The sequence below is a fragment of the Entelurus aequoreus genome, linkage group LG04 (assembly GCF_033978785.1).
Source record: "Entelurus aequoreus isolate RoL-2023_Sb linkage group LG04, RoL_Eaeq_v1.1, whole genome shotgun sequence".
NCBI lineage: Eukaryota > Metazoa > Chordata > Actinopteri > Syngnathiformes > Syngnathidae > Entelurus > Entelurus aequoreus.
Window position 1 is genome coordinate 73,021,948 of NC_084734.1, and position 18,854 is coordinate 73,040,801.

The window sequence follows — 18,854 nt, forward strand, 5'->3', positions numbered from 1 at the left end:
AGAAATGAGGCGAACATGCTGCAAAAACAGACAACTGACAGAGACTGTTTTGTCTGTTTATATCAACATATTTGGACCTTAAAAAATATAAATATTATACATATTGTCTACTGAAAAATATCATTTATTTTATTTTATAGCTGCTGGATGACTCATGTGGCTGATTAAAGCAGATTCAATTGATTTCTTTTTTGTGCCTGCTTGCATTTTTTTCCAAAGGCGTTATTTTTTTAATATTGGAAATATATTGTCATATCTGTTATATGAAAAACGTATTGCAATATGCATTTTCTGGAACGAGCCAGACGCACCATCACAACACCGATGTAAAGATTGAAGAGCGGTGCTTGCAGCGTGACTGACCCCAGAGATGCAGAGACGGCAGTCGGAATGTAAGTAAAAGAATATGTGATTACCAAAGACGGCAAGTGCAGCTAGGAAGTGCACAAAACGGAAAAACATATTTTAGAAATAAACACATACTCTTAGTAGAGCAACATAGACTATGTAACTTGACAGAGAATATGTTTCAGAGCTGTGCAACAGGAAGTGCACAATATCAGAACATCACTCACAAGGGTTCAAAGAATAATGATCTAACCCTGTCAGGGCAGGCCTAAATAGGAGTCTGATTGGCAACCAGAACAGGTGTATGGGAGCCAGTGCTCAGTGGCAAGATAGAGGATTTGCCATTACAAATTATGAGCACTGGACAGGAACTGAAGTACCACACACAGTGGAAAAAACAACACAAGTGTCAAGGAGGTCATTACAACCGCAACTCATTCAGGAGCGCAACTTCAGCGTGATAAAAGTCGGTTCTGTTGTCTAGATCATCATACAGTAAATATGATGCCATAAATGTGGAGGGAAGTCAGTGTCTCCATGGTGACAGCTGGTAAACATGCAACATTCTCATTTAAATAAGGTGGCACTTGTTATCAATTGTACATGCAGTCTTTGTAGATCACACGCAACACAATAGTGCACCTACTTTTATGGTTTGTTCACACTATTTAGCACTCGTTATTTGGATCTTAGATCAATCAATCAATCAATTTTTATTTATATAGCCCTAAATCACAAAAGTCTCAAAGGGCTGCACAAGCCACAACGACATCCTCGGCACAGAGCCCACACAAGGGACGTCGATGTGATCAGGTCCAAAGTACTTTGAATGTTAACTGCTTCATGACAATGGCGACATTCCGTTTTGTCAGATGTTTATTTGTCATCTGATCCTTTCAGCTACATAATCTTCCCCAGCAACGCTAATTATTGTTTTGGGGAACTTACGACAGGTGGGTTGTTTTTACGGCCATATATTGGACTGTACAGTATGTTGAAAATACATCATAGAGGCTGAACACATGAACATTAAGTTAAAGTTAAAGTACCAATGATTGTCACATTATTCTCTGCATTTGACCCATCACCCTTGATCACCCCCTGGGAGGTGAGGGGAGCAGTGGGCAGCAGTGGTGGCTGCGCCCGGGAATCATTTTTGGTGATTTAACCCCCAATTCCAACCCTTGATGCTGAGTGCCAAGCAGGGGGGTAACGGGTCCCATTTTTATAGTCTTTGGTGTGACTCGGCCGGGGTTTGAACTCACAACCTACTGATCTCACGACGGACACTCTTTTTTTTTTTTTTTTTTTTTTTTTTTTTTTTTTTTTTTTTTTTTTTTTTTAATGTCCTGCCCAGCTTCTCGGGCAAATCATATAGCAGATGTAGATGCCCATATCGGCTGTTCAGATTTACTTTACAAAAGAGAAGTGTAGGATACTTCTCTTGTTGCCTTACTTGTATTTTGACTTTATTAAATGTATTTATATTATCATTTGGTGCAGCCGGGCCGGAGCAGGAGGGGATAGAAAGAGAGAAAAAGGAAGACAGAGGGGGGAATTGTGGGGACAAGAGGGGGATTAGACAGAGAGACAAAAACAACAACAGCAAACACAACAACAACAACAACAACAACAACAGAGCAACATCAGCAAATACGACATGTACAAATATGATGGTAAAAGTAATAGCAAATAAGCAGTTAGCGAAAATTAAAAAAAAATAAAAAAAAAATACAGAAATGACAATGAGCATTATTACACTAAAAATGGAGCAATATGAATACCAATAGAAATAGTGCTATTGATAATAAACAATACCAGTACTTTACCTTTATTATCAACAATACAATTGTTCAAATGCAACAATACATATATGTAATGATAACTTGAGATACGAAAGAATGCAGAAAAATGGAGGGGAAGAAAGAGAAGCAACCTTAACCTTGTAGATTGTTATAGTAACAATAGGTTAAGCTTTGTCAGTGTGCCATGTGTTATACCCAGTTTACCCTAGGGCAACAACGTTAATATATGTTTGATGAAACGTGATTATGTGCATGAGTGTATGTGTGCATATGTACCTGTATATGTACAGTATGTGTATGTGTGCTTGTACAGTGAATGTATATGTACAGTATGTGTATATGTGTGTACAGTGAATGTATATGTACAGTATGTGTATACAGTGTGTGTTTGAACAGTGAATGTATATGTACAGTATGTGTAAATGTGTGTTTGTACAGTGAATGTATATGTGTAGTATGTGTATGTGTGTGTTTGTACAGTGAATGTATATGTACAGTATGTGTATATGTATGTTTTTACAGTGAATGTATATGTACAGTATGTGACTATGTGTATACAGTATGTTTGTATAATGAATGTGCGTGTGGATGTACGACGGACACTCTAACCCAGTGGTTCTTAACCTTGTTGGAGGTACCGAACCCCGGCAGTTTCATATGCGCATTCACCGAACCCTTCTTTAGTGACAAATAAAAAACATTTTTTTCTTAATTTAATCTTAATTTATAAATATTAAAGTAATACTAATAAAGATATATGTTACAAACAGAAAGTTACAGGAATGTACACATGATCCCGCGTTTACATCTCATTGTGCAACATGTGAATGTTTTAGCGGGAACTAAATGCGATATCGGAGAGGGGTAAAAATTATATCCAAAGCAGGACCCCAACCCAGACATACAATACTAGTACACAGCTCATGAAAAACTATATTTTTTGTTATTGTCATTGTAAGTGGGCCAAAACACTTATAATCCCATGGAAATGACTGCTGTCATTTGATTATAATAATAAAACATCCATCCATTTTCTACCGCTTGTCCCTTTTGGGGTCATTAACTTGGTATTTAGTCAGGTTTGGGACAGGTGTGCTGCTGGTGTAGCCACAGTGTGCACATCTAAGTTAAAGTACCAATGATTGTCACACACACACTAGGTGTGGTGAAATGTGTCCTCTGCATTTGACCCATCCCCTTGTTCAACCCCTGGGGAATCATTTTTGGTGATTTAACCCCCAATTCCAACCCTTGATGCTGAGTACCAAGCAGGGAGTTAATGGGTCCCATTTGTATAGTCTTTGGTATGACTCCGCCGGGGTTTGAACTCACAAGCTACCGATCTCAGGGCGGGCACTCTAACCACTAGGCCACTGAGTAGGTCCACGCATATGGAAAATTAGAGAATACTGTTTGGGGGTATCCATAATACGCTGATAGGGAGAAGTTTTTATGTACACGATGAGTCAGGTGTGTCTTGACCTCCGCGGCGGAGGCTCTGCCGAACCCCTGATGCCGACTCGCCGAACCCCCAGGGTTCGATCGAACCCAGGTTAAGAACCACTGCTCCAACCACTAGGCCACTGAGTAGGTGTTAACTTCATACATTTGATTGTAATTTTACTGACTAGCAAGACTCTAATGAAGGTAAACACTTTATAATTACAGTGTTGGGAGGTCTTCAGCTGTGTTTTATTACCCTCACACCCTTTTGATATAACTTCTTTATACTGCTTGATCAGGAGTGGCAGTGTGTTCAACACAGTCAAGTCATAAACCAAAGTCTATTGGATAAGACACAGGTATAATGACTGTTAGAAGAAGGTACTGTATGACCGATAAAAGGGGGTGAGCGGGAACTGCAGGAAAGAGAACAATTTATGACCCCGGGAAGTGGGCGTGCCTTATACAGTAGCTCCAATAAAGGGGGGGCCAGCGAGGGATTGATTTATGACCCCAGGAAGTGGTGTGGCTTCTATGTAGTACCTATTCGGGGGGAGCTATTGGGAAAATGACGTCACACTCATAGGGCACAACCTGAACCGGAAATAGGAAGTATACGTCACATTTGGCCGCCATTTTAATTTTGTAGTTTTTAAATTGTAGTTCATACAGCATAACAATTTATGATTCCTGCAGGCAGAAAGGGGTTTTACACCTGTAGTTTTTTAAGCTGTCCGCCATTTTAGTTGTAGTAGTACAGCAGTTATACTGTTTTTAAGGCTTAATCCACCCTATCAAATGTATTATTTAATTTGATTACAGTGATTTATAATTTATAATTAACTTTATTAATTTTATTTAAGGTTATTAGTGCATTTATGCCACTATTTCACAGCATTTTAACCCAATTACAAAAGTTTATTTTGATGCCATGCCAAACCCACATATACATATTTTTTATTTATTTTAGTTATCTCGTACCACCAACGCTGCTTTTGTAACGGAGTTATAACAGATATGCAGAACTTAATATAACTTAAATAACAAGTTTAGTTACTATTTTTTTCTTATTTTAAAAGTATAATGTGTTATAATTCTGTCTTAAACAAAATTGTATTTACTATTTTCCTTATATGGTCTACTTTTTGTCTTGAATAAAAGTTTCTAAAGTATTTCCCTTATGGTAATTAGTGCATTCACGCCACTATTTCACAGCATTTTAACCCAATTACAAAAAATAATTTCTGTGCCATGCTAAACCCATATATTATCTTATTTTAGTTGGTTTTTTACTACCAAGGCTGTTTTTGTAACTGATGTGAGTTATAATACATATGTATAAGTTAATAACTTAAATACGTTTATCTTTTCTTATTTTAACATTATAATGTCGACCCCGAGAGTGACAAGCGGTAGAAAATGGATCGATGGATGTTGTATAATTTTGTCTTGAATAAAAGTGAACTGTTTTCCTTATTTTAAATGTATAATTTTGCATTTAGGCTGTTTTTATCTTAAACAAAAGTGAACGAGGATGGCGAGAAACACTTCTTATTTCAACAGACTCTCGCGCAGTACCTGCCGTCAAAAGCCTAAAGATCGACCGCACAGTCCCTGTCTTCACAATAAAAGTGCTGCTCCATCCTGCCTGCACTAACAAAATAAGAGTCTCAGAAAGCCAGCACACACCAGCTAGCGAGCTACGGAGTTTGCAGTCAATGTATTTCTTGTAAAGTGTATAAAAAGAGTATGGAAGCTGGACAAATAAGATGCAAAAACCAACCTCTTTCATGTGGTATTGGACAGAAAGGAGGACTTTTTTCTCTTCCACAATGTAAATTCGAAGTTGTGGAAGTTATCAGTAGGCTCCAGCACCCCTGCGACCTCGAGAAGAACAAGCGGTAGAGAATGGATGGATGGAAGTTATCAGCACTACAGTGAATCCTTAAATTAACGTCAAATATCGCCATTATGCGATCCGACCGTCACATAAATTATTTTATTCCGCTAACTGTTTTTATTTATTTGCAATTTAAAGCTGAGGCATTACACGCGCAAAACAAACATAACTAATTTTGTGAAAACTAAATGTGTATGTACATAATCCAATTTCATTTAATTATATTATCTGCGTGCGTCACTAGATCAGCGACAAACTCTGAAAATTCACTGATAAAGTCAGAGTAGGGCCCAGGGGGCGGTACATAACAGCCAGGTAGAGAGGTAGCGGTATGACAGACCTCATAGTAAGCATCTCAAATGATTTATATTCATTACTTAGGTTAGGGGTAAGGTTAAGGTTTTAATTGTATATTAGTGCGACCCCTGCACCCATTTTAAGGGGACGGGCAATATGTGCATTCGTATAGTTAGGAGATGCCTTGTTAAACGGGACAAATTCATCTGGTTTGAGCCATGTTTCGCTGAGATCAATGAAGTTAAGATTGTTGTCTCTAATGACCTCATTAACACTAACGTTTTGGGAGAAAATTATCTGATGTTTAAAAAGCCCATATTATAGGTAGTGGGCTGTTTTGGAAGAGGTGCTGGTTGTCCTGGGTTTCCCCCTTGACACTAAGCTCCATCTCTTTGTGGCGAAGATAGTGCGGCTGGGAACTGTGCACCCCCAGAGGCACTTAAAACGTATCACCGCACAGGTCTCTGCTTCTGACCTTGGTGGATCCAGAACAGCAATTGGATTCTGAAGCACAAAGTCTGACGGCGTCAGGATGTCTGATAACGGGGGCAGGTTAGAATGAACTGGGAGCTTCTAGTTAGATCCCTGCACGTCAGCGATACAGGGCTATAATGGTCGCTATCAGCTGGGAATTGAGTGGCAGCTGATTTCGGCAGACCCCTGTATGACTGAGCAGCCCTATTTAGGAGCCACACTGCTCACCCCAAAGTTGAGGGAAGGCCTAGAAAAGGTGGCCTAAACATTGCCCACTCTTCACACCCCGGGTAGGATACCGCACCTACCGGGACATTCCACTACCGCGGTCGAAAAACAAAAAATAAACAAGTTCCCCTGAAATTGGCTGCATGGAACATTAGAACCCTCCTGGACAATAACCCTGACAGGCCGCAAAGAAGAACTGCGCTTGTTGCTGCTGAGCTTAGACGTTATGGAATTGACATCGCCGCCTTGAGTGAGACCAGACTTCTGGATGAGGGATCCCTAAAGGAAGAAGGCCAGGGTTATACCTTTTTCTGGAAGGGTTACCCTACAGAAGGTCCGCATCACCATGGTGTTGGTTTGGCAATAAAAAACAGCCTGCTACCCAGTTTCACTGAAGCACCTACCGGCATAAGTGAAAGACTCAGTCTCTGTGCTGAGCATGACCTGACAATCACCAACACAATCTTCCAACAGAAAAATAAACACAAGGCTTCCTGGATGCACCCACGATCCAAGCAATGGCATCTGCTGGATTACGACATTGTGAGACGCAAGGACATCAAGGACGTGCACATCACCCGTGCAATGCGAGGTGCTGACTGCTGGACTGACTACCGCATGATTATCTCCAAGTTGCGAGCGTCAGTACGTCCTCCTGTTCGTCTCCGAAAAACTGGAAAGAAGCGGTTGGACTGTGCCCGGCTTGAAGCAGGGAACAGCCTTCGATCCTCCATTGCAGGGAAGCTGCAGGAAATCGACCCCTTCCTGAGCCCTGAAGGCAGTGTTGATGACAACTGGACCTGCCTTAGCTCAAAGCTCTATGAGGCTGCAGCCGAGTCTATTGGCTACCGCCGTAGGAGGCATCAGGACTGGTTCGACGAAAATTCCGAATCCATCAGAACCATACTGGACACCATGCACAAGGCCCATAACGCAGCCCTGAACAACCCTACATCTGTCAGGCTAAAGCAGCACTGGAGAACATCAAGGAAGGAGGCACAGTCTGTTCTACGAAAACTGAAAAATGACTGGTGGACTGACAAGGCTCAAGAAATTGAACATTTTGCAGTGAAGAACGACATGCACAACTTCTACAATGCTGTGAAAACCACCCATGGCCCCAGGAACTCCTCTCTCTCACCTGTGAAGTCGACTGATGGCTCAACCCTCAAAGGACCAGAAACAAGTTGTGGACAGATGGGCGGGACACTTCCAGACACTTTTAAACCAACCTGCCACCCCTGATCTGGCAGTGCTGGATGAGCTGCCCAGCTACCCAACTATTGAAGAACTGGATCTTCCACCAACCTTCTCTGAAGTCCTGGCTGCAATTAGGTCACTTAAGAACAACAAGACCCCTGGCCCGGATGGCATCCCTGCAGAGATCCTTAAACAGGGAGGCTATCTCTGTACCAGAGCAATTTTCCACTATATTGGTGATGTATGGAAGCGCGGAGCAGTCCCCCAACAATGGCGGGATGCAAATGTTGTGACCATATATAAAGGGAAGGGTGAGAAGTCTGTCTGTGGCAATAGTAGAGGAATATCCCTCCTGTCTGCTGCCGGCAAGGTTCTTGCCAAAGTGATGCTGTCAAGACTCATACAGAGCATAATGGAACACCTGTTGCCTGAGTCAATGTGGCTTCAGGAAAAATCGCAGCACTGTGGATATGATTTTCACAACACGCCTGCTACAAGAGAAGTGTCGGGAACAACATCAAGATTTATACATGGCGTTTGTGGACCTATCAAAGGCTTTTGATACGGTCAACAGAGACTTGCTCTGGGCGGTCCTTTTCAGGGTTGGTTACCCGCGGAAGTTTGTAAACATCCTGCAAAGTTTCCATGAGGGGATGATGGCTCAGGTGACAACAGGAGGACATGAGTCTAGGCCTTTCAAGGTATCCACAGGTGTCAGACAGGGTTGTGTACTTGCACCTGTACTATTAAACATCTTCCTCATGAGTGTCACCTGGCTACTGCACAAAGAAGTTGAGGGAAGCAGTGGTGTGCTGGTGGATTACAGGTTGGATGGAAGCTTATTTAACATCAGAAGGCTGCGGGCGGCTACCAAGGTCAAAACTGTGAACATTGTGGAATTACAGTATGCTGATGATTGTGCCTTTGTGGCACATACATCAGAGGCTCTGCAGGCGACGCTAACAGCTGCTGTGAAGGCCTATAGTAGACTGGGTCTCACTGTGAACACTGTAAAGACGGAAGTACTGTGCCAGTGGATCTCCCCTCTGCCAACTTGACCACCATCACCTGTCTTTAACATCAATGACAAGCCCCTAGCAATAGTCCCAGACTTCAAATATCTTGGGAGCATCCTCTCCGAAAACTGCAGCATGGACAATGATGTTCAAAATCGAATCAGGTCTGCCTCAGCCTCCTTTGGTAGACTGCGTAAGAGGGTGTATGTGAACAAAAACCTCAGCATACGTACCAAGGTGGCAGTCTACCAAGCCATCTGTGTCTCCACACTATTATATGGCTGTGAAGCTTGGACCCTGTATCGCCGCCACATCCAACAGCTGGAGAACTTTCACATCAAGTGTCTCCAGCGGATCCTTGGGCTGACATGGCGTGATCGTGTGCCACACACGGAAGTCCTGAGTAAAACTGGTACCAAGAGCATGGAGGCCACTTTTCTCCAGTACCAACTGCGATAGGCCGGCCACACCATCAGAATGTCAGTTGATAGACTTCCGCGAGAACTGCTGTATGGACAACTTCATCATGGCCAGAGATCTGCAGGAGGCCAAAAGCGGAGATACAAGGACCAACTGAAAATAACTCTCAAGAAGTGTGGAATACAGTACACACAGCTGGAAAGCTCTGCCTCAGATCACCCTCTCTGGAGGCAACTCTGCCATGCAGGCCTTCAACATTTTGAAGAGGAGAGAAGCGCAGCGAGGGAAGGGAAACGCCAGAGGAGGAAGATGGGCCCTGCAGCCAAGACCACAACAAACACTAACTTCATATGCCCCCATTGCAATAGACCATGTGGCTCTCGTATTGGACTTTTTAGTCACCTCAAAACTCACCAATAGAAGTGGAAGTCATCATCGGATACGATGGACTACCATAAGCAAGTAAGCAAGTAAGTCACTATAGAAAAAACATTATGTGAGTTGTGTATTATTCTACGAGAATTGCTATGTGTGCAGGAATTTTTCCAGCCTGGCTAGCTTAACTGACTCCTCACCCGGACTGTACACTGTATGTGATTTGTGTCCGAGCTTGCTCTAGTGTAGTGAGTCAAGTGTGCATCAACCAGTAATCTGTGTTTCTAGATAGAGTGATGGCGCCTTCCCAGTTGGGGTAAAGGCCGTCCCTCATTAGCAAACCCGGTTTACCCCAGAAAGAAGGCCAATTATCAATAAACGTTAATCCCTGTTCTCTACAAAAAACAAGCCAGCCACTTGTTAAGCGAGACTAATCTGCTGTACCTCTCATCATTGCCTCTCGCAGACAGGGGGCCAGAGACAAGTACTTGATGCCTGCACATCTTTCTAGCGAGATTACAAGTCCTAGCTATGTTCTTCTTTGTAATCTTTGTCTCATCCTCATGTCATTGAAGCCAATGTGTACAATTATGTTCGCGTAGCTAGTGGTGCGATTAGCCTGTTGTTTGTGTTTACTAGGCCTGTGCGAGTTAGCGCCCTAAGATTAGCTTCAATGTCAGGTGCTCTGGCCCCGGGAATACACTTAATTATGGCTGGTTTGCTAAACTGTACATTTCGGGTGATGGAGTCCCCTATGACTAAAGTGTGGTGCCCAGTAGACGGGGGTGTAGGACTAACTAAAGGGCTAAATCTATTATGTGTCTCAACCGGTTCACCGTTGCTTGTAGGTCGTTTACGGCTGCTACAAACTGAGCTAGTCAGCTCGCTACAGCTAACGCTAGAAGATGTGTCAGCAGCGTCTAAAGTTACGAAATTACTCCGCTCTAGTCGGCGGACACGGTCCTCTAGTAGGGCCAACCTATCCGTGAGATTGGTACACGAAGAGCAGGGAGCCATACTCACGTTGTTTCTTTCACCGAGTCGAGTTATTGTCGTCTTCGGAGAAGTGGTCGCAATGGGTGGGAGCAGGTTCCTTTAGACCATCGCCGCGCTAAGCTTTGTTAGCTTAGCAGCAAGCTAGTTGAGAGAAGGTCGGTGAGACAGAGAGCGAGTGGTTTGCAAGTTAGATAAGACTACTAAAGTATGTTTGGGAAGGAATAAAGAAAGCTGTAAAACAATTAGAAGCACACAGATAGATAATACTTAGCTTTTTTTTTACAGCAACAGCGATCAGTCACACACAACAAACATGCTCATTTGTTATAAATGCTCCTCTTAATGGAGGTCGTGATTCCAAAAAAGCAGCTTGCATGTTAAGAAGTGTTTATTGTCATAAAGTCCAACATACAAACAGGAGTGCAGCGGTGTAAATGCACAGAAAAACATAGGGGCACTGTGCATGAAAAAAAGTAGTTGACAGACTGCTAATAACAAACAAACAAACGCGGCTAAGCAAGACTCAAGTGTCCACTAACCGTGCTGGTGACTCCACACGACCATATGCAATGGTCCCACAAAGACATGTGACTGGCTTAAATAGTGCCCGGGTGATGATTAGCGGCAGGTGAAAAACCTAATTACTAATCACCCCTAGGTGGTGAAGACAGCGCCAAGCAGCAGCGTGAAGCCAGTGCAGGAACAACACAAAAAAAGTAAGTGAACCAAAAACACAGGAAAAAACACCCAAAAACTAAACAAAAAATGGCCTGGCCAAACAGATCATAACATTATTGTAGCCATTGATCCTGATGTTTCCCATTTTGATAAAAAAAAAAAAAAAATCAGCACAACTTGTTTTTATTGATTTTTGTTTTTGTAGGTTAAAGTTGTTTTGGTTTTGTTATTGTTGCTGATCAATTTCAATGTATTATTATTCATTGAGTTTATTTAATTGTATTTTTTTATCATCCAACGGTTCCGGTTGGTGAAAAAATATTTTTAGTTTAAATAAGGATCAAATGTTTTTTTTTGAAATTTCAGGCAAATGTATGCACTTTAAATATTTTCGGTTATAGACTAAAAAACTATGTTAATTAAGTTATTATTTTTTGTAAGTTGATCTATGTTTTTCATATTTGTTTTCTTTATTGTTAATAAGGATATTATTGTTATGCAGAGGTGTGCGTATAAAAAATGTATAGACAGATGATACTTTTTATAGTTTCTTTATCCTATGGCGTAACATAAAATAATTGAGAAGCACTGACCTAAGATAGGCTCCAGCACCCCCCGCGACCCCAAACGGGACAAGCGGTAGAAAATGGATGGATGGATGACCTAAAGCAGAGGTGTCCAAAGTGCAGCCCGGGGGCCATTTACGGCCCGCAGCTAATCGTTTACCGGCCCCCCACACATTCTGCAAAAATTGCAAAATTGATAGTATTGCAAAAATTAAAAAAAAACATTTAAAAAAAAGCTGCTATGCAGGCTGTTTTTTTTCTTTTGTCTTTGTTTATTTTTATTTTTTTTGCCATTGTTAAAAAAAAAAAGACAAAAAATCTCTGTTACAATGAATTATTACTTAAAAAATGTCACTTTAAAATGTTTTATGTGGAAAAAATATTGCATATATTGTGTGGTTGCCATAAAAACACATCAAAGTTTTATTTGACAAAAGAGCATAATACAAACAAAATAATAGTTCAAACGTAAAATCGACAGATATATCTGAAGTTGATCTTGTAATTTAAGTGTTAAAAGTAAAAAAAACCTAATAAAAATGTATCACTTTATGAGTGGGGGACCTTTTGGATCCATAATATATTTAGTAGGATTTTATTTAACATTTCACTGTGATTACTCAAAAATATTAAAGAATTGCAATCAATGGTGTCCTGCATTATTGATCTTTTAGGGCTCTAATTACTAAATACTGCATATTTCAGTTTTACTATAAAAAACAAAGTTGTCTTTGACAGAAAAGGCATAAAACCTTTTTTATTTTATTTTATTTTATATCAACCTGAAGTTGATATAGATATTTACTGTAAGCGTTAAATAAAAAATAATAATAATTTGACTTATTTTTTACATTTTAATGACTGATACCCTTTATGGTCCCTGGGAGCCCTAAAGGTTAAAAAAATAAAAAAAATCCATGTATTTTGTTAAGGTTTGAAAATGAAAAATATCAAAATGGCCCCCGCATGCTTAAATTTTTCCGTGTGCGGCCCTCAGTGGAAAAAGTTTGGACACCCCTGACCTAAAGGCTGAGTCCTGAGCTTACCTAATACTTACAAAGCTATTTTGTATTTTGAATTTTAGTTTGAATAATACATCAATTTCCAAACATTGACACTTGATTGCTGTGCTTCTGTTTTGAAACAAAACTGAATAAAGCTCTTTAGTGTGGAAGGAGAGGGGGGAGGGGGGCTTTATTGGAAACAGCTCATTAGAGAGTTACACGGACAAGTGCGCCATCAGAATACTTCTCATGAAACACAATGGCAAATTGGGTTTGTTGCCCTTTGTTGGCTCCACACTGGCATGGACGCTGGAGACCCAGTATGGACCAGTGCCATGTAGCCCTGCTGACAGGGCCAGACTCTCACGATTTTCCCTTCCGCATGTGTGAGAGAAAACAACAGTAAAACGAGTTGATGAACTTCACTTACGAGTCGTCAGATGCTCTGGGGTGTTTGTATTGCAACTGTGCTCATGGAAAAGGTCTGCTGACATGTGATTGGCTCTTCTCTGTGTTAATCATTTATATTTATAGCCGTGAAACGGGTATCACAAGAAGGAACAAAAGCCAAAGGTCTCCTCAGAGCATCGGAGGGAGCGAAGCCTTCTGTGTATGTCGCCAGGTAAGTTTGACTTTGGCATTTTGAATTTACATGCGTGGTGTAGTGAATAAGAATAAATCCTCTGAATATCACCATGTCAGAAGCTATTTGATATTACTTTTATGGATAAATGTTTCACTAAAATGAATCTGCTAATGTTTATTTTATTTAGTATACAGTACATCCAGATAAATGAAATATATGTAATGACATTAACAAGTCAGATGTAAAAAAATTGAGGCTCACATTTCTAATCTCTGCTCCGGCTATTATTTGTATGTTTATCAGTTATTATGGCTCGGCTCAACCCCACCCAGCCATGACACACCAGTGGTATCTATTTGTGTGTGATGGCCAAACATGCACTTTGTGTATTTTTATGCATTTGTAATAGTACAAAAAAAGTGAAGTTAAGGAAATAATTATTGATTCATTTTGTACATTTAACCCCTTAAACAGACACAAAAAGTCACATCTGATTATTTGATAAGAGAGACAGAATATAAACAAAAAAGTATTACGTAAAGGTTATAAATGATGATAATAATAACAATATTACATTTGATGTGTAATGCATTTGGAAATATCAAAGTGCTATAGCATTTAGGTGTTGGGCTAACACATAAGCTTGCTTAAATTAAATTATGTTGGAAAAGAAAATACATATTGCCACAAAAAATGTCCTAAAATGCCTTTTTGAATAAATTAAAATCTTCTGAGGAGCACATTGCACAGGTGTTGTTAAGTGCAGAAGTCTTGGGGTTCTGTGTGGGATGATGAGTTCCTTGAGGTAGGCTGGAGCATTTCCATTAAAGAGAAACTGCATTTTTTTTTTTTTTGCCTAATGTTCACAATTATTATGAAAGACATGACGATGGATGTTGTTGGTTTTTTTGCATTGTAAATATTGAATACATGGTCACAAAGCACACGTAACAGGAGGGATTTTGGTCCACTTCTCTTCACAGATACATTCCTAAAGCTCTGAAATATAAAAAAGTTTTGAAACCTTTATCTGGCAACTCAAAGTTTCAGATTGCTACACATATATTGTATGGGATTAAGATCCAGAGACCGACTAGACCACTCCAGGACCGTACTGCGCTTTTAGTGAGACTCTTTTGTTGCCTCGGCCAGACAGAATGTTGTGGGTTATTTTCATGCATGAAGACCCATTCACAACCTTCCCAGCAGATTGCTTCCGCCTTCACGTTTGGCAGTAGTGATGCTATTATTGGGATAATACAGAATTCAGCATTTTTTGCCTATAAATACGATGAGTCGAGTTGATGCCAGAGATCTTTATTTTGGTCTCATCTGATCCTGTCACATTCTCCCGAGGCTTGTCTGAACCATTTAGGTGTTCATTGGCAAACCTCAGACGGACATGTTCTTGAGCTGCTGGGTCAAAAGTATACATACAGTAGGGGTGTGGGAAAAAATCGATTCAAGTTCAAATTGCGATTCTCACGTTGTACGATTCAGTATCGATTCTCATTTTTCAAAAATCGATTTTTTTAAATGTATTTATTTAATTTTATTTATTTATTTTTTATTAATCAATCCAACAAAATAATACACAGCAATACCATAACAATGCAATCCAATTCCAAAACCAAACCCGACCCAGCAACACTCGGAACTGCAATAAACAGAGCAATTGAGAGGAGACACAAACACGACACAGAACAATTCAAAAGTAGTGAAACAAAAATGAATATTATCAACAACAGTATCAATATTAGTAACAATTTCAACATAGCAATGATTAAAAATCCCTGATTGACATTATCATTAGACATTTATAAAAAAAAAAAATATATATACAGTATATAAAAATGAACAATAGTGTCACAGTGGCTTACACTTGCATCACATCTCATAAGCTTGACAACACACTGTGTCTAATATTTTCACAAAGATAAAATAAGTCATATTTTTGGTTCATTTGATAGTTAAAACAAATTTACATCATTGCAATCAGTTGATAAAACATTGTCCTTTGCAATCATAAAAGCTTTTTACAAAAATCTACTACTCTGCTTGCATGTCAGCAGACTGGGGTAGATCCTGCTGAAATCCTATGTATTGAATGAATAGAGAATTGTTTTGAATCGGAAAAATATCGTTTTTGAATCGAGAATCGCGTTGAATCGAAAAAATCGATTTATAATCGAATCATGACCCCAAGAATCAATATTGAATCGAATCGTGGGACACCCAAAGATTCGCAGCTCTAACATACAGCAATGTTAATACTTGGTTACATGTCCCTTGGCAAGTTTCACTGCAATAAGGCGCTTTTGGTAGCCATCCACAAGCTTCTGGTTGAATTTGTGACCACTCCTCTTGACAAAATTGGTGCAGTTCAGCTAAATTTGTTGATTTTCTGACATTTACATGTTTCTTCAGCATTGTCCACACATTTAAGTCAGGACTTTGGGAAGGCCATTCTAAGACCTTAATTCTAGCCTGATATAGCCATTTCTTTACCACTTTTGACGTGTGTTTGGGGTCATTGTCCTGTTGGAACACCCAACTGCGCCAAAGACCCAACCTCCGGGCTGATGATTTTAAGTTGTCCTGAAGAATTTGGAGGTAATCCTCCTTTTTCATTGTCCCATTTACTCTATGTAAAGCACCAGTCCCAGTGGCAGCAAAACAGGCCCAGTGCATAATACTACCACCACCACGCTTAACGGTAGGAATGGTGTTCCTGGGTTTAAAGGCCTCACCTTTTCTCCTCCAAACATATTGCTAGGTATTGTGGCCAAACAGCTCAATTTTTGTTTCATCTGACCACTGTTGTGGACAATGCCGAAGAAACAAGTCCATGTCAGAAAATCACCAAATTTAGCTGAACTGCACCAATTTTGTCAAGAGAAGTGGTCAAAAATTCAACCAGAAGCTTGCCAGAAGCTTGTGGATGGCTACCAAAAGTGCCTTATTGCAGTGAAACTTGCCAAGGGACATGTGACCAAATATTAACATTGCTGTATGTATACTTTTGACCCAGCAGATTTGCTCACATTTTCAGTAGACCCATAATAAATTCATAAAAGAACCAAACTTCATGAATGTTTTTTGTGACCAACAAGTATGTGCTCCAATCACTCTATCACAAAATAATAAGAGTTGTAGAAAGTATTGGAAACTCAAGACAGCCATGACATTATGTTCTTTACAAGTGTATGTCAACTTTTGATCACGACTGTAGATCTTGCAGGCTCCCATGTGTTATCAATGGTTTTCTTGATGACAGTGGTCCCAATTCCATTGAGCTTTTCCATTGTAATTCTTGTTTATCCCTCAGCTTCATCATAATTTCACATTCCCCTCAACGTGAGATCTAGCAGGAGCTCCAAAGCAAGGCGTGGACTTTTGTATATATTCTATCTCTCACTGTTCAAATAAACCTACCATAAAAAGTATGGACTGCTTGTGTCCTTAGAAGCTTTGAACACAATGTGGATATGCTACAATCCTCTGGTGATGCAATTTCAGTATTCGATGACGTATACCTTGTGTCTCAAAAAAACAACATTTGCAAAACACCTCGGTCTTTGATGCAGTTGGAATGGAACGGAATGAACTGAGGAAATAAAATATGTTTTGCGGTTATCATTGTTTTTTGATTCTGGTGATACAGCTATTAATAGTGATGGGAAAGCTTAAAACACATGGTATTGTACACTGCAAAAAGTCAGTGTTCAAAAACAAGAAAAAATGTAAATGCTAGTGCCATTATCTTGACATAATGATATGCACTCGGCATTACATTTCTTGCATTTTCCCATCGATAACATGACATCATCACGCCAAGTGCGTGCTCTTTCAGTTTTATATATTTACAACCCGGCCCCTGACCAAATTTTTTTTAATTGTAATTTGGAAGAATTTACCTTAATGTGCATGAACTATTTCTGTTCAAAATTGTTTGAAATGTCAAATGTTAAATGTTTAAATATTAACTGCTGTACTGTGCCAACTGTACTACTATATGAGTATGTATTTTCTATTGTTTCATTGAAAATAAAACAGCAAAGTCCACTTAGCTGTCATCTGTTTTGATTATGAGACACAATTGTGTCAAAGTCATGATTTTTTATTTCATGTTTGAAATAAGAAATTCTTACTTTGAAAAAGCAGTGTTATACTTGTGAGTGTTGATGATGCAGCTTTGCAACAGTTGATATTCTAGTTTCAAGCATGTTTTACTCAATATAGGTCATCAAATCTCACCAACAAGCTGTAATATCTTACTGAGATAATTTAGGACCAAAACACTTAAAACAACATCAAATCTGCTTAGTGAGAAGAAGTATCTTATCAGACAGAAAATAAGCAAATATCACCCTTATTTGAGATATTCAATCTTACTTAGATTTCAGTTTTTGTAGTGTAGGATGTGCACAATTTAAAATATTAATGAACTAAAAAATAATCTAGGAAAATAATGTATATATTTTTTAATCTACCCTCCAACTAACATGATTATTGGAACAGCAGATATGACATATTTGTCTAAATCTCCAAATACCTTCTCCAACTTTTGTTGCCTTCTGCAGTTATGGGGGTGATCCCGAGAGGCTTCCTGTTGCTGTGTCTCATCAGCCTGACCCATGGTGTGTATCAGTGTCTGCATGTTATTTATCATAGGAAACAATATAGTGCATACTGTAACTATTGTATGTTTTACCACTATATTTTACAGCAAATAGCAGTCCCACAATCAGCACTATACTTGCTAGAGTGTGCGAAGACACGCCTGACGGTAGGTTTTCTTCCACTTTGTTCACTATTACTGTATTATTAATTATCTACCAAATACTAACAGCAACATCTCCACAGATGCCTTTGCGTTCAAAATAGAAGCTACAGATAAAGAGAATGATCCACTGACCTATGCTCTTCATGGGGACAATGCCATGTACTTCAGGGTTGACAGAAATACAGGAAATGTGTATGTTGCAAAGAGCCTTGATCGAGAGGTATGGTGTGATGATTTAATCAGATCGAATGACTTTTGATTTAAAATGTTTTTGCAATGCCTTTTTTGTTGAGCTTTTCCTTTCTTCCAGGTTAACGATGTATTGCCCCTTGGAGTTAGTGTTTCAGATGGTCCCAATAATGTAAGTTTACATAAAGTATTAGTATTTTACACAATATTATGTGTAATATTTTTATTTGATCACATTAATGGAGTGTATTGCAAACTTTCTTTCAGACACCCGGAGATATAAATGTAATTTTAAATGACGCCAATGACAATAAACCCAGCTTTGAGGAGACTAATTATAACATTGACGTGCGAGAGGTACAGTATATTTTAATTGCTTACTATATTGAATTAATCATAATATCAATAAGTTATGTTGTTTACATAATTTATTATTATGAATTATTAATTATCATCAATAAATTATGTAAAGAAGTATTAGCACTTTGTGTGTGTACCAGCACATTCCTGAAGTCTTCTGGATAATACTTTTATTACATTGAA

The 18,854-nt window shown here is 39.4% G+C and overlaps 2 protein-coding genes across 3 annotated transcripts in view; one reads left to right on the forward strand and one right to left on the reverse strand.

Moving 5' to 3' along the window:
• The window catches only part of LOC133649000 (uncharacterized), a 1,204,785-nt gene that overhangs the window by 1,159,718 nt on the left and 26,213 nt on the right, over positions 1 to 18,854 (reverse strand). The window lies entirely within an intron of this gene.
• cdhr2 (cadherin related family member 2) overlaps positions 13,209 to 18,854 on the forward strand; it is a 36,289-nt gene continuing 30,643 nt past the window's right edge. For both annotated transcript variants that reach the window (XM_062045646.1, XM_062045647.1), the window contains exons 1-6: positions 13,209 to 13,372; positions 17,920 to 17,976; positions 18,066 to 18,125; positions 18,203 to 18,342; positions 18,433 to 18,483; positions 18,579 to 18,668. In XM_062045646.1, the coding sequence (XP_061901630.1) occupies positions 13,363 to 13,372; positions 17,920 to 17,976; positions 18,066 to 18,125; positions 18,203 to 18,342; positions 18,433 to 18,483; positions 18,579 to 18,668 (408 nt within the window). In that variant the 5' untranslated portion in view covers positions 13,209 to 13,362. The remainder of the gene's footprint in view (positions 13,373 to 17,919; positions 17,977 to 18,065; positions 18,126 to 18,202; positions 18,343 to 18,432; positions 18,484 to 18,578; positions 18,669 to 18,854) is intronic.